The sequence below is a fragment of the Rhinatrema bivittatum genome, chromosome 10 (genome assembly GCF_901001135.1).
Source record: "Rhinatrema bivittatum chromosome 10, aRhiBiv1.1, whole genome shotgun sequence".
NCBI lineage: Eukaryota > Metazoa > Chordata > Amphibia > Gymnophiona > Rhinatrematidae > Rhinatrema > Rhinatrema bivittatum.
Genome location: NC_042624.1, coordinates 26,369,439 through 26,386,462, shown reverse-complemented (window position 1 = coordinate 26,386,462; position 17,024 = coordinate 26,369,439). Strand labels below are relative to the sequence as shown.

At 42.7% G+C, this 17,024-nt stretch overlaps 1 protein-coding gene across 8 annotated transcripts in view; it reads right to left on the bottom strand.

Moving 5' to 3' along the window:
* PRRC2C (proline rich coiled-coil 2C) overlaps positions 1-17,024 on the bottom strand; it is a 419,385-nt gene that overhangs the window by 208,068 nt on the left and 194,293 nt on the right. For all 8 annotated transcript variants that reach the window (XM_029618671.1, XM_029618666.1, XM_029618669.1 and 5 more), the window contains one exon: positions 4,993-5,392. In XM_029618671.1, the coding sequence (XP_029474531.1) occupies positions 4,993-5,392 (400 nt within the window). The remainder of the gene's footprint in view (positions 1-4,992; positions 5,393-17,024) is intronic.

Sequence of the window (17,024 nt, the reverse complement as noted above, 5' to 3'; positions counted from 1 at the left end):
ATGGACTGGGATGTGAAGGTAGGCTTCAGAGAGGTCCAGGGAGGTTATGAACTCTCCTGGTTGTACCGCCATTATTACAGAGTGGAGAGTTTCCATGCGTAAGTGTAGTACCTGCAGACGACGGTTGACATTCTTGAGGTCCAAGATGGGTCGGAATGATCCTTCTTTCTTGGGAACAATAAAATAGATGGAATAACGCCCCATATTTTTCTGGGCGTAGGTACCGGAGTTATAGCCTTCAGCTTGAGTAGTCTTGCCAGAGTGGATTCCATTGCCAATCTCTTTGTGTGGGAGTAGCAGGGTGATGATATAAATTTGTCCCGAGGGATGCTGCGAAACTCCAGAGAGTAACCTTCTTGAATGATGTTTAGTATCCATTTGTCAGAGGTGATTTTGACCCATCATTGGTAGAAGAGGGAAAGCCGACCCCCTATTTCCTCTTCCTGTGGATGGGTTGGCCCATTCTCATTGGGAAGCACGGTTCAAGCCTGCCCCCAGGCCTGTTCCTCTCTTGGTTTGTCGGTTCTGAAAGGGCTGGGACCTTCCGGATGGGCGAGGTACATGGAATGATAAGTTCCTGTAGGGTCGAAAACATTGGGAGCCTCTGCCCCTAGTTCTTCTGGGGGACGGGCATTGGGATTTTTTACCCCTGTCTTCTGGTAGCCAAGGCACTGGGGATTTGCCCCACTTGCTGGCTAACTTCTCTAATTCGCTTCTGAATAGGAGAGATCCCTTAAAGGGCATTCTTGTGAGATTCGCTTTAGAAGTCGCATCTGCCGACCAGTTCCGCAACCATAACTGCCTTCTGGCCGCCACTACAGAGGCTACTCCTCTGGCTGAGGTACGCACCAAGTCTGAGCTTGTGTCCGTCAGGCATGCTGCTGCAGGTTCGATCGTTTCACCGGCATACTTTCCAGAATTATCCGCCTCTCTCGATAGGAGCAAGCAGGAACTTGCCACCAGCGCGCATCAGGAAGCTATCTGCAGTGTTGCGTCGCATGCTTGTTTAAGGATGGATTCTAATAGTCTATCCTTTTCAATGCTGCCCCTCCCTCCACAGGAATGGTTGTTCGCTTCGAGATGGCGCAGACCATGGCATCCACTTTCAGGAAACGCAGGCGTTCCTTGGTTGCTGGTTCCAGAGGGTACAAGGCTGCCAAGGCCCGAACTCCTTTAAAGCTGGCCTCCGGGGCATCCCACTCCAGATCAGTGAGTTCCTAGATGGCTTCCATCAGTGGGAAATAGCATGAGGCCTTACGAAGGGACACCAAAATGGGGTTTCTTCTTTGGTTTCGCCATAGGGTCCATGCCTGGTATCCCCAGAGTCTTCAGGGTCTGTGAAACAAGGGCTGGTAATTCATCCCTGTGGAAGAAGCGAAGCATTGTTCTGTATGGTTCCAGGCCTGGAGGGATTTCCCCTTCCTCCAGTGAGGCACCATCATCGTCTGAGGTGTCCGGGTCCCTGTCAGTAAAATTCTTGGTGAGGCGAGGCATGTCTTGTGGCATCCGAGCAGGGCCGGGAGGGTCAGGAGCTCCTGACTGGGGTTGGACCTGGGTCGCAGCCGGGGCTCACTGCGCCTGAACGAAGGCTTGCAGTCCCTGGAAAAATTCCAACCAGGAGAAGGCCCCTGGGTCCATGTTAGCCCTAGGGGGAGTCAGAGCAGGAGCCCCTGAAATGCCCTTTTGTGGAGATGCCATTTCGGAGTTACATAGGTCTGGGGTGCTATCGTATGTAGTAGTTCTGGACCCATTCTCAGACTGTGAGGGACCAGGCTTTGGTACCCCTTGGGCTTCTTCGCAATGATGGCACAGACAGGACTCTAGTTCAGGCTGTGTGGCTCTGATGTGGCAGGCTGTGCAAAGAGAATGCCTTCTGAGCTTCTTGGATGCCGGTGCCATTGCCTCTTTATATAGACACACAGGTAATGCGTTTCAATATACGCAAAGTTATGCGCGTGAGCACTTTACGCGCGTTTAGCTATGAGCGCAGCTGTGCGTGTGTCTATATTGGATGCGCTCAAGTTGGGCTCATCGGCTGTCCAGCCTGCCCTGCGCATACCGCCGGTCGAGAAGGGAAGATGGCATCGATGCCCCCCGTGCGAAGGTGGCGCCCCCCCCAGGGTCTCCACCTGTCTGGACCCCTGCACCGGATTGGGGCCTAGCCCGACCAAGACTGCTCAACCCTATCAGTGCTCCCTTTTTAACTCGCCGGAAGAAAAACCGGAATTGGTACTGCAATCTGAGCCCCTGAGACCTTAAAGTTTTCTGCTTACCTGGTCTCGGCGCTTACCGATCATGTGCCGGGTGTTCTCCAGCTGTGGGGGGGAGAGGGCTTTACCTTCACCGCAGTGCTCGGTTGTGCATCCGCTGCCTTTCAATCACTCTGGGGGCTAAGTTTACGCTGGGAACCGGCTACCAGACCAAGGCACACCTCTGAGGGATATCGGCAATCACCTCAGGAATTCTCAACTGGGGGAGGGACCCTTAGGTATCACCGCAGGAGAGCGGGGCTCGATCTTCTTTAAGGTAAAACATTTTTCTTCTTTGCTGTAATTCTTAACACTAATTCTAGTGTGTGAGATAGTGCCCGCATCTGCTAGGAGACTGAGAGATACTGGAGAGCTGAGGTCACTGCGGGGGTATATCTAGGGTGTCGTCAGCTTTGAAATCTGACTCAGTCTCCCATCTGCTAGCAGAAGAGCACAATACCCAATGGTCCTGAGTCCATCTGGCTACACGCTAGGAAATTCTCACACTGAGAAGTCCAGCAAGTTGACCAGTTGGTCGAGTGATCAGCAACGATTTGACTAAACATCAGTTGGCACCTGCACAGCACTACAGCAATTGGGATTTTGCAAGAATGATCCCTAACCAGCTGTCATCTAACCATTGCTGAAACCAAGTGACAGCCCAAATCTGTGTGCATTGCCATCTCTACTCTCAATTATGATTGCTTAAAATATATTAGCAGCACTTAATATTTCTAGGACAGAAATCATGGTTTTTATCACGTTACAGAGTTCAAACATTACCTATTTCTCATTTGATTCTCATTGTATTAACATTTCTCAAACTGTTTTTAATTTAGGAGTTACTATTGACCCTCTCTTTCTCTGCGTAATCAAATAAAGATTTACCAATTTGTCTTTTTACAAACTGCACTTAGTCACCTTAAACCTTTTTTTGAGCACTCTGATTTTCAGTCTGTTTTTCAGTCTTTACTTTTGTCTCGTACAGATTACTGTAACTCTCTCTTAATAGGTCTCCCATTATACGCTATCCATCCCTTACAGATTATACAAAACTTGGCAAGACTTCTAGCTGGCACTCCCATCTATGAACATATTACTCCAGTTCTTTAAAGATTACACTGGCTCCCAATTTCACACTGCATACAACATAAGCTTGCTATGATTATACATTTATCTATCTATAATATACACTCCCCCTGGATCTCTTCGGTATTAAAAATTCACACCCCTTCCCGGTCTCTCAGGTCAGCTAACTTGTTACTCGACATCCCATCTCCAAAGCTCGTCCATCTTGATGAAACCAGAGAGCGGGCCTTCTCCTCTGCATGTCCTCTTCTGTGGAATAGTTTGTCAAATGAAATGAGATGTCGCCTCGAAAGAGCTTTCTTTAAAAAAACTTTTCTAACTTTAAGTGATAATATATAATCCCTGACGCTACTCCCTTTTGGAGATCCCTCTAGCCTCTTTGGTTTTTCTAAGTCTTTTTTGAAGGACTTAATGCCTATATTATGTCTGGTTTTATTCATATAGTTTAATTACTTAATAGTTATTAGTTATTTTTATGTTTTTTTTAATTTGTGTGTGTTCTTAATGTACCCTGCCCTGATTATAAGAAGGGCGGGTAATAAATGCTTTTAAATAAATCAGTATTCATAACAAAAAATATTTGAGATCAGCAGTGGAAGAGTAATTTTTCCCCACTTTGTTCCCATTTTGTTCATTATTAAATAGTGAAATTCATGGGAAAAAAACTGAAAATGAAGGTCCCAAGATATATCTGGTGGGCAAATGACCAAAAGCAACAACTTGCTCATTTTCCACCCCCCACACTCTTGACATCTAGCTCAGTCATCACAACTATATTCCATATCTCTGGAATCCAGCCCAATGGTATCATTACAAAAAACAGGGTTCTCCTCTCTTCAGAGTGAGAGAGGCTGTAAAATGTTCCTAATACAGCAATCCTACCATTTTATAATTAGTGATATTATGCCATATAAAAACCAACATCCACCAAAACAGATTACAGAATATTTTGTCCTCAGAATAGCACTCATCATCTGTAAGAGGTGTAAACACAAAACATAAGAACATAAGAAAATGCCATACTGGGTCAGACCAAGGGTCCATCAAGCCCAGCATCCTGTTTCCAACAGTGGCCAATCCAGGCCATAAGAACCTGGCAAGTACCCAAAAACTAAGTCTATTCCATGTAACCATTGCTAATGGCAGTGGCTATTCTCTAAGGGGTAGATTTTCAAAAAACGCGAATAGGCGTACCCCTGCTGGCGCATCAGGCGCAAGCAAAAGTACGATGGATTTCAGTAGATACGCGCGGAGCCGCGCGTATCCACTAAAATCCTGGATCGGCGCGCGCAAGGCTATGAATTCTGTATAGCCGGTGCGCGCCGAGCCACGCAGCCTACCCCCGTTCCCAAGAACAAGGGGGCTACCATATGTCTTTCAAGACTGATCCATCTGAAGAGCAGCAGAATGGAAGGACATGGAAGCATGAAATCTGGATAACAAGTTCACTCTTATCACAGTATATGATTTCAGAAGTTCTCTCACACCCGAATGCCTTCATTTGTACACTGCAATCTAGTAGCTGACTGCTGATTTTCTAGGAATGCTTTTAGGCATGTGTTACAATATTTCTCAGAATTGTAAACCACTGCAGTAGATACTGGCGGCAGTGTAGCAAGATGATGCTTAGAGTCACAGACAAATGGAGAGATACCTTCATCCTTTGCTTCCAGTTGTGTCTCTTCCTTAGTAACAGTGGGAGGGCTGCTGCTCCTTTCAGGTTCTTCCGGTGACACTTCTTCAGGCTCCTTTTCTGGCTCTACAGGCTCCACTGGCTCTGAAATTTCCTCTTCTTTTTGCTTTACAGGTTCTGGGGGCGGTTTTTCCACACGGGAAAACTTTTCATTGAGTCGTTTCAGCTTCTCTGCGCAGGCAGCTTTCCTTTGCTCTTCCATTCTGCGCTCTTCCTCCTCACGGCGCTTGCGGGCTCGCTCCACTGCTGCTGACACTTCTGACTGCTGTCGTCGCCTCTGCTTCCAGATTTCATCTTCATCGGGTTTGGGGGAAAAGGGAATCTGCTTTCCATAGCCAGCTGGGCGACTTGGAGGTGGGTGCTGGAGGACAGAAGAGAAGATAAAGACGTATCTAGATTTCAGGCATTTTATTTCCCTTTTTGCTATGGATTAATGATTGTGCTATTCTGTGATGCATAATTTTAATGCGTTTCAAATTAAAACTAACAGCAGTGGCTTTTTTGGATCACTCATGTTTTCTTAGAATGCTACATATCTTACAAACTCTGCCAGGGAAATGTAAACTTATAAGAACAACTGTATTAGACTGAGTAACTGTTAGAAAAGTGGTATAAAACAAGACCTTACTTTTGAAAACCCAAAATTGCTTTCCAGGTGTATAACCCATTGGTTGAACAGGCTTGTAAATCAGTTTTGCTTGGTGTTTTTTGATTATGATGTTTTGTGTTGAAATGTTTTTCTATTCCCTGCCAGTACCGAAAATGGAAAAATCTTGTTACCTGTTCATTTTCTTTGCTTAAATTCTGCTACATCAGTCCAGCCTATTTCCCTCTGCCAGTAGATGGGCGAGGCAGAGAACAGTTCTCTCTGACACATCATCAGAACTACTTACAATGGCTTACAAAAGTATTCAACCCCCTAAAAAGTCAGCAGATTTATGTGGATTACAAACACACTTACACAGATTGTTCCAGATAATATATTTACTGCAAACCAGTATGCTCGTAAATTTTTAAAGTCAATCTAGTTCTCTGCATTTTTTGTAAAAACAAAAACTGAAAAATGCTGCTTGCATAAGTATTCAATCCCTTCAAGACTAGTACTTGGTAGAATTACCTTTTGAAGCAATAACAGCTTTAAGTTTCTACCTGCTGTGTCACTGTTTGGGAGTGATTTTTGCCCATTCTTTCTGGCAGATTTGCTCCAGGTTGTTCAGGTTGGTTGGATGATGCTTATAGATTGCAATTTTCAAATAGTGCCACAGATTGTTTAAAAATACAATCCTAGAGGCACAGTCCAGATGTATTCCACGCATTAAGATAGACTAAATGAATTCTTTGCTTCCGTGTTTACTAATGAGGATGTTGGGGAGATACCAGTTCCAGAGATGGTTTTCAAGGGTGATGAGTCAGACGAACTAAACCAAATCTCTGTGAACCAGTCTTATCTCAGATTGGCATTAATGGTACAGTACTACAATGGTTCTCGTCCTTCATTACAAATCGCCCACAAAGAATTACAATGGGTAAATCTAAATCTGATTGGTACACTACAAAAACAGGCGTACCGCAAGGCTCAGCACTTTCAGCCCTGTTGTTCAACATATAACTTTTACCCCATGCTGTCTCCTAGCCAGACTAAGCTTAAACTTTAAAAATCTATGCAGACGACATACAGTTTACCGTTTCCTTTCGCTGAATCCTAGTCCAAAACATTTTCTTTATTACAGCTCTACCTAACAATAAAAATATGGTTCTCATAACAAGCTAAAATTATACACCACCAAAACAGAGTTTATTTATTTATTTTATTTAAAATTTTTATATACCGACATTCATCCAGGATATCATATCGGTTCACATTGTAACGCAAAAACAAACGCACGGCATGGCGCTTTACATTGAACAGTAAAAAACATGATAACAAGGCATTAACGAGAGGGGGGAACAATAATATGGGAAGTTTTGCAATAAAATTATATACAAGAATTGCAATTATATACATATGTACAAAAGAAAGAAAACTATGAGGTTAATTTTAATCAGGCTAGGAGATAAGATGGGGAAGAGAAGGGAGGAGAGCAAGGAAAGAGGGGGGCAGAGAGAAAGAAAAGAAGGTGGCGGAGAAAAGGGAGGGGAGAGTGGGGCGGTAGAATGGGAAACAGGGGAGGAGTGTGGAGAGTGGGAACAGTGGTGAGGTATAGTGAAAAATTAAGTGTATGCTTTTGCAAAGAGCCAGGTCTTGAGCTTCCGCTTGAAAGATTTGAGGCATTCTTCTTGCCGTAGTTCAACAGGCATTTTGTTCCAGAGGGTCGGCCCGGCTATCGATAGTGCACGGGCTCTTGTGGAAGTGAGTTTATAGAGTTTAGGAGAGGGGATAGGCATGGTTGCTAGATGTGCTAGTCTGGTGGGCTTATTAGACTGGTGTAAACGGAAGGATTCATTGAACCAGTTCATTTCGGGATTGTATAGGGCTTTGTGGATGAGAGAGAGAGCCTTATATTGTATGCGGGAGGCTATTGGAAGCCAATGTAGGTCTTTTAGAACAGGTGTAATATGGTCATGTCTACGTAAATTGGTCAAGATCCGGGCTGTGGTGTTTTGTAAGATTTGAATGGGATGGATGGCATTATTAGGTAGGCCGAGGAGTAGGGAATTGCAGTAGTCGGTTTTGGCGAAGATTGTGGTTTGGAGAACTGTACGGAAATCGGGGGGATGTAATAAGGGTTTGAGTTTTTTTAGTGTGTGGAGTTTAAAGAAGCCGTCTTTTAGAATGTTATTTATGAATTTCTTTAGTGTGACGTGACCATCAAGAATGATACCCAGATCACGGACTTGTTGAGTAAATTGGAACTGAGGAAAAGGGGGGAGGATCGGTTGGCTTTGGGGTGAGATGAGCATAATTTCAGTTTTATTGGTATTAAGAGCAAGGTGGATGGAGGAAAGGAGATTGTTAATGGAATGGAGGGTTTCATTCCAGAAGTCCATGGTTTTTGCTAGGGAGTCAGTGATGGGTATAAGCAGCTGAACATCATCAGCATATATGTAATGAGGGAGGTTTAGACTGGAGAGGAAGTGACAGAGGGGCAGAATGTAAATATTGAATAGGGTTGAGGATAGGGAGGATCCCTGAGGGACACCTCGGTTGAGGGGGATGGTCTTGGATACGTGATTTCCTAGCTGGATTTTGTAATCTCTATTACTAAGGTAGGAGTTGAACCAATTGTGGGCAACACCTGTAATACCGATTTCAGTTAGCCGCTGTAGGAGAATGGGATGACTAACGGTGTCGAATGCGGAGGAGATGTCAAGGAAGGCAAGAATGTATGATTGCCCTTTCTCAAATCCTTTGATAATGTGGTCTGTCAGGGAGAGTAAAAGAGTTTCAGTGCTATGAGATTTTCGAAAACCGTATTGTGCGGAGGCCAGGATATGATTTTCTTCTAGGTATTCTGTGAGTTGCTTGTTGACAGTTTTTTCAAGTAGTTTAGAGATGAATGGAAGATTGGATATGGGGCGATAATTAGCTGGATCAGAAGGGTCAAGTTTGGGCTTCTTTAGAATAGGTTTGACTATTGCCTGCTTCAGGGGGAGCGGCACCTGTCCAGAGCTAATGGATAGGTTGATGATTTTTGTTAAAGGTTTGGCAATGATGTTGGGTATTGTAAGAAGATGTTTAGTGGGTATGGTATCAGATGGGTGGGTGGAAGGTTTGGCTTTCTTGATAAAGGTTTCTATTTCTAATGTTGAAGTACAGTCTAGGGAGGAGAGGGCATTGGTGTAATTGCTGGTTTTTGTTTGATTGATGTCAGATTCAAAGTGGTTGGTAGGATTGGCAGAGGAGGAGAGCTTGGATAGCAAATTGTCGACTTTGGTTTGGAAGAATGTGGCAAGTTCTTCACATTTGGATTTGGCTACTACATCAGGGATGTGAGGGGTAGCTGTTTTAGTGAGAGAATTCACGTAATCGTATAATACTTTAGGGTTGTATTGGAATTGATGAATTTTGTTGGCATAGAAGTCTCGCTTTGTCTTGTTAAGATTGTCATTATAGAGATTTAGGGAGGATAATCTATCTATCAACGGTACCGGACTCAAACCATCAGCCGTCTCAAACCTTCACATTTGAGAACCAATGCATACCTATAAAATCCCATGCAAAGAATTTAGGAGTGATCATTGACTCTGGACTATCAATGACTGACAATATATCAGGAATAGTAAAAAAAAATCCTTCTTCAAAATACATGTGTTAAACTCAAACCGTTACTACTACCATCTGACTGTTGTTTAGTTACATAAGCTCTGATTCTCACAACCCTAGATTACTGCAATTCCTTATATTTATTTTATTTATTTAAATTCTTTTAATATACCGATGCTCAAGACCTGGTCCTATCGTACCGGTTTACAATAAACTAGGGGGAACCAATTAAGAGAGCAAACAAAAACAAAAGTTACATTATAACAGGGAATGTGAAACTAGGCTGTTAGAGAAAAGATAGGTTAAACAAATTCTAACTGGAGAGAAGGGCAAAAGCAGGAGAGGGTGCTTACAGGATAAGAATTATGTACAAATTTACATAGTGTATATGAATTAAGCAAGTTATAAAATAGTGCAAATATTCGGACAACAGTTCCTTTGCGTTGCTGAAATGGACGCATCCGTGAGGTAAGAGACTGTGTGGGTGACCCTGAGGCTTTTCAGGGGTAAACTTGGGCGAACAGCCAAGTTTTTAATTTTTTTCTGAACGTGGTATGGCAATGTTCCTGGCGGAGATCTGGCGGGAGGGAGTTCCAGTGATGCGGACCAGCAGTAGATAGTGCCCATTTTTCAATAGAGTTGTGGAAAACGGATTTTTTGGGGGGAACCTGGAGGGAATCTTTATATGCAGATCTGGTGGGTCTTGTAGAGGAGTGTGGTTTGAGGGGTATGGTAAGTTGGAGCGAGGATTCTTGAAATAAGGTTTTGTGGATAATAGTAAGTGTCTTGAAGAGAATTCTGTAGCGAATGGGTAGCCAGTGAAGTATTTTTAGAATCGGGGTGATGTGGTCCATGCGGCGGGAGTTTGTGAGGATCCTGGCTGCGGCGTTTTGCCATATATCTTAAATGGCAAATCTTATATATCTTATATCTTGGATTACCCCTATCTACAATACAACCGTTGCAACGTATTCAAAATGCCACAGCAAGAATGTTACTTAATGTGCCACGCAAAGAAAACATTACACCTATATTACAGCAGCTACATTGGCTTCCAATACCGCACTGCATTACATATAAAATTCTATTATTCACAACTTACTATATAACTCCAACTCAATCGGGCTGTGCTCATTACTGAGAATATACAGTCCCACCAGACAACTACTGGAAATTCCCTCAGTAAGAACTGTCAGCTTAGCATTAACCCGAAAACGAGCTCTCAGTTGCAGGTCCGACCTTATGGAACTCTCTTCCAGAATATATCCGTTAAACGGCAAGTCGTAAAGAATTTTAAAAAATGATAAAAAACCTACCTTTTCACACGTGCTTATAATATACAATAATGAACTTTTCTACTCTGAACCTTACAGTGTTTGCTCAATTAATAATTTAATGTAAATATGATGTATTTTAAATGATGTATGTTATGATACTGTTTTAGGTACGGCTATGTATTGACGTGTAAGGAATGACGAGAGTAGACGTCAGTTCCGGGATAATGTGAGTATGGAGCAACATGGCTGTTGTAGTAGAATTGTGATGCTGGTAAGAAAGTTAATTTTGGTATTTTTGAGATTTGAGCATTATATGTTTGATTATAGATGCTGAAATTGATGTTCGTTCGGGGACTTATTTATTATTTATTTATTTAAAGTCTCTTTTATACCGATGACCGTTCACACATCGCATCGGTTTACAATTAAACAGTAACAGATGGGCGGAAACCCTTCCATATAACATTGTAAAACAGCGTAACTTTTGGGCAGGGCCCTTACATGTAACTGATAAAAAGGAGGCTAAAACTTGGAAGGGTATAGAGCTGACTATACTGGGCAGAGTCCATGTAGTCAATAAATAGATACAGCATAATCACTATATACATATAAGAACACAAAAGAAAATGTTGAAAAATCAATTGGAATTTGTAGGACATATATAAACTTTGTGGAATCATATTGATATATATGTGGTTTTCACATATGTGGTAAGTGGACAGATTATTTGGGGAGAGAGTAGAGAGTTTTGAATATTAAAGTACAATTAGTTTTTTGTATTTTCAGAATGAGAACGAAAGAAGCTCGTTTTATGAGTGTTTGGGTTAGTCCCTGAGGAAGCCCTTATTGAAAGGGTGAAACGGAGATATCTTTGTTGGACTAGGAAAAGAGAGTAATACCCGAAGAAGAAAAATATAGAGAATAGTATTTGGAGAACATTGAATAAGTGAAAATAAGGAAAGATGAAGAAATATTGTTAACAGAGAAAGTAAATTGTATTAGTGCAATATAGTTATAATTAAAGTGCAATATATGTTTTTATGGATGAATGGAGTATGTTTGAGATAGATAGTTTTTAATTGTCTAGAGAGGATTCTGTATTTTTGATATAATAAATATATGTTAAAATGTATATTAAATAGTGGTGTTTCGCTTTATATGTAGAGTAATTTGAGTGGTAGAGAAATTAATAATAGTACTCTCTGTTTTTGTGATACCATATATAAATACACCATAATCTATAATATTTTGCAAGGACATATTTATTTCCCAAAAGAAATTGGTGCCAACGAATTCCCCAGATCAACAAATTGTCAAGGATTTGGATACCTTCTTAGTAAACTCCTCCCTCCCACCACACCCAAGTTTAATATTCTGCTATTGTCTTTCACAGGGCTTGTAATAGAAGGTGAGTGAACCAGACAGCAATACACTGCCTCCCAAACAAGCTTAGTTAAAAAATGTTACATGAAAATCTTTATGCCACTATTGTATTGTGAGAAAACAACTGAGACATGCAGAAAGAAAAATGGTTAGTGTTGTAACATCTCAAAGAACTACGGCAGAATGTTCATCCCACGTTGTCTTTAGACTAGATTGACTCCCCGGAGTTTCTTCTCAGACTTCCTTCCTTCCCCATTCTTTGCCACCACAGTAAATCTTCTTTGAAAACCATTGGTCTGACTGCATACTAAGGTAAGCTTAGGGCAGCGATTCCTGCGTTGATCAAAATGGTCACTGCTTCCTCAATGGTTTTTACTTTGGAGGTTGTCCCCCGAATCGACATCGCCAAGCCAAAGAGATATAACCAATGATGAGGCCCTCTTTTTGCAAAGCAGTGGTGATATCTTTAAATTCCATTCTCTTTTTAACTTTTACTGGTGATAAATCAGCATAAATGGAGATAAGAGTTTGTTTCCCAGGACCAGGAAAGTTGCTTCCTTGCTGCTGCCAACATTTGCTCCTTAACTGTATAACGATGAAAACAAGCAATTATATCCCTAGGTTGGTTTGCCACTTTAGACCCTAACGACCAGTGAGCTCGTTCCAGCTCTACTTTCAGGAGTTCAATCACAACATTCTCTGTTCCATTTTGTTGTTAACAGGAACACACAAATTTTTTGCGCCACTGCACAACATTCAGAATATTCATCATTTTCTGGAATGTCACGGAAACACAGATTGCAGCGCCTCGCACTATTTTCCCTGTCCTATAATTTTTCTTGTAGAGAGATGCTCTCCATATCTAAGCGTATACACTGAGAACGCAGATTCTTAATCTCCTCTACCTGATGGTCCAGACAGACATTGTATGCATCCACTCAATTCCAATGTCGGCCATTTCTTCTTGCAATCCAGAAATCATAGAGTATCTTTCCTTTATTCCTTTATTCCTTTATTCCTTATGTTCCTTATGTTCTATTCCTTTATTGTTTTATTCCTTTATTGTTCCTTATGTTCTACAGTTCTATGTAAAGCCCCCATCCGCTGTTGGGCAGTTCATCGTTTTATGTAAACCGGAGTGATTTGTAATTCCAACAAGAACTTCGGTATATAAAAATTAAAAATAAATAAAATAAATAAATAAATAAATCTTTCACCATTTTACAGAGATGACAAAAATCACTGACTGAATTCATCCTGGTTGATATCTGCATTTGCATGTGTCTTACCGCGTTCAGTTTCATTTTCTGCAAGCGACATCCTCCATTTCCTCCAGTATGTGTGCCCACTGTAGATTTTACATATGAAAATTGTCTGAAATCAGGCACTTTTTTCTTAGAAGACGTGTCAATATTGTTAGAAAGCAAGTCCAGCAATTACCAGAGCCAGATGATAAAGGATGTCGTACATCTCAGAAGGATTAGCTTGTCTGGGTGCAGGAGCTCAATTCCTAAGCAGTCATTGCTGACTGTGACATCACATCCTCCTAAGGTTGCCCCTTCTAAGAGGCTCAAACGGAGCCGCACACATCCCCTTGAGGACCAAGTTAAGGCTCTAGGAGGGACACAACTTCCGCACCGGAGGATGCAAATGCTTCTCCCCCCAGAGAAAACGCACCACATCAAGATGTGCAGCTAAGGCTGCTCCCTGCAGCTTGCCTCGAAGACAGCCCAACGCCGCCACCTGAACTCTGAGGGAGTTAAAGGCTAAACCCTTCACCAAGCTTCACTGTAAGGTGGTCAAAATGTGTACCACGGACGATTGAGTAGGCTCAACTCTCCAGACCCTCATATAGGCTAAGGATGTTGCAGTAGAGTGGAAATAACATCCTCCAAATACCCTTTCCACTTTAAACTCTTCCTCTAAAAAGCCAAGCCACAAGACAGAAGCGAGCCACCTGATTTTAAAATATGAAACCTTGGTGCAGAAGCTTTGGTAGATGGGAGAGACGCAATGGCCCATTCACCGCTAGATTGACCAGATCCGCAAATCATGGCCACCAATGCCACTAGAATCATCTCTCCCGAATGAATCTCTATTTGCCGCAATACTTTGCCCACCAGCGGCCGTGGCAGAAACACATACAGGAGAACACTTTGTGGCCATGGAAGCATAAAGGCATCGATCCCCCTTTTGCTCTGCGTTCCTTTCTGCAACTGAAGAAGCGCAGCAGAGCCTTGGCATTTTGCCGAGTTGCCATCAGGTCCATGTGGAGTTCTGTCCCATCTGGCACGGATAAGCCGCATTGCTTCCTCTGACAACTCCCACTCCCTGGGAGCTAGCTGGTGACAACTAAGAAAATCTGCCTGCACATTGTCTATCCCGGCTATGTGAGATGCCGCCATTAATTCCATGTGCTGCTCTGCCCAACAAATTAACTCCTGGGCTTCCAGAACCACCGCCCAATTCTTGGTACCACCCTGTTGGTTGATATAAGCTGCCGTTGTCGCACAGTCCGATAAAATCCTTACCATACGCCTGTGCAAAAGAGGTAGAAAGGCATGCAACGCAAACTGCACTGCTCTCTGATTGATAGACCACAATGCCTCTTCCGCAGACCACTGGCCCAGCATACAGTTCCCCATCCGGAGAGACTGGCATCAGTACTACTAACCAATTAGGAGCCTTCAAATCCACTCCACGGACTAACCGGTCTCGATCAAACCACCATGAGAAACTAGACCTATTTATCCCTTTAAGAGGCAGTGGCAGATGAAACTCTTATGAACATGGATTCCACCAGGAAAGCTGCAGAGGTCTCCTATGAGCTAATGCCCAAGGAACCAACTCCAACATGGAAGCCATGGAATCGAGAACCTGCAGGTAATCCCAAACCCTGGGTACCATTTTCTCTAACAAACTGCGAGTCTGCCTCTGCAATTTGCAAATGTGCACCCTGGTGAGAAACGCTTAAGAACATAAGAAACTGCCATGCTGGGTCAGACCAAGGGACCATCAAGCCCAGCATCTTGTTTCCAACAGAGGCCAAACCAGGCCACAAGAACCTGGCAATTACCCAAACACCAAGAAGATCCCATGCTACTGATGCAATTAATAGCATGGACCTATACAGAGGCATTATGACATTTTCCATTTTATTAACCATTCCTGTCCTAATAATTCCCAACATTGTTTGCTTTTTTGACTGCTGCAGCACACTGAGCCGACAATTTTAAAGTATTATCCACTATGATGCCTAGATCTTTTTCCTGAGTGGTAGTCCCTAATATGGAACCTAACATCGTGTAACTACAGCAAAGGTTATTTTTCCCTTTATGCAACACCTTGCATTTCTCCACATTAAATTTCATCTGCCATTTGGATGCCCAATCTTCCAGTCTTGCAAGGACCTCCTGAAATGCATCACAATCCGCTTGTGATTTAACTACTCTGAATAATTTTGTATCATCCGCAAATTTGATAACCTCACTCGTCGTATTCCTTTCCAGATCTCATATATATTATATGTCCAAGTACAGATCCCTGAGGCACTCCACTGATTACTCTTTTCCACTGAGAAAATTGACCATTTAATCCTACTCTCTGTTTCCTGTCTTTTAACCAGTCTGTAATCCACAAAAGGACATCACCTCCTATCCCATGGCTTTTTAGTTTTCTTAGAAGCCTCTCATGAGGGACTTTGTCAATCGCCTTCTGAAAATCCAAATACACTATATCTACCGGTTCACCTTTATCCACATGTTTATTAACCCCTTCAAAAAAAATAAAGATTTGTTAAGCAAGACTTCCCTTGGGTAAATCCATGTTGACTGTGTTCCATTAAACCATATCTTTCTATATGCTCTATGATTTTGATCTTTAGAATAGTTTCCACTATTTTTCCCAGCACTGAAGTCAGGCTCACTGGTCTATAGTTACCCGGATCGCCCCTGGAACCCTTTTTAAATATTGGGGTTACATTGGCCACCCTCCAGTCTTCAGGTACAATGGATGATTTTAATTATAGGTTACAAATTTTAACTAATAGATCAGAAATTTCATTGAGTTCCTTCAGTACCCTAGGATGCATACCATCCAGTCCAGGTGATTTGCTACTCTTTAGTTTGTCAATCTGGCCTACTACATCTTCCAGGTTCACAGTGATTTGGTTCAGTTCATCTGACTCATCACCGTTGAAAACCATCTCCGGAACTGGTATCTCCCCAACGCTTCCCCAATCCTGGTGTCAAAACATGCCATAGGGAACTCCAAAACCTGAGTAGGGGTGAGATGACTCTTTGACAGACTCACTACCCAAACCAGGGATCTTAACCGCTGCAGTACTAACACCACTGCTTGTCCACAAAGAACCTCTGACTTTGCTCAAATAAGCCAATCATCCAGATATGGGTGAACTAGACTGTCCTCCTTCCTGAGAGCCACCACCATAACCATCACCATGTTGAAGGTCCTTCGAGAAGTTGCCAACCCAAAAGGAAGAGTGCAAAATTGAAAATGTGTCCTGAGAATCATGAACCTCAGGAATCTCTGATGATCTGGTCAGATAACTATGTGCAAGTATGCCTCGATCAAACCTAGAGTAGCCAAGAACTGCCCTTTGCACACTGCTGCAATGACAGAGCACAGGGTCTCCATCTGAAAACGAGGAACTTTTAGAGCCATGTTCACTTTTTAAATCCAAAATTGAGCAGAAGGTCCCTTACTTCTTTGGGACCACAAAATAAATGGAATATCTTCCCATCCCTCGTTCCCCTATGGGGACAGGAACAATGGCTCCCTGCATCTGTAAGCTGTTGATGGCTTTCTGTACCACCCGTTATTTTGTTTACAGAAGTGCAAGGAGAGATCATGAAAAAGTACTTTAGTGGGTGAGCAAATTCTAAAGCGTAACGTTATCTTATAACACTTAGAACCCATTGGTCCGTCATGATCATGGCCCACTAGTAGAAAAGAGGCAACCAACCTCCTATGACCGGCACTGATGAGTGGACTGGCCTCAATTCATTGGGCGGACTTGGCTCCAGGTGCCCCCTGGCTGGAACCATCTCTGGTCAGCTTTTGCCCTCGAAAGGACTGGTTCCAGAACTGCTGCCTCTTAGTGCCTTGTC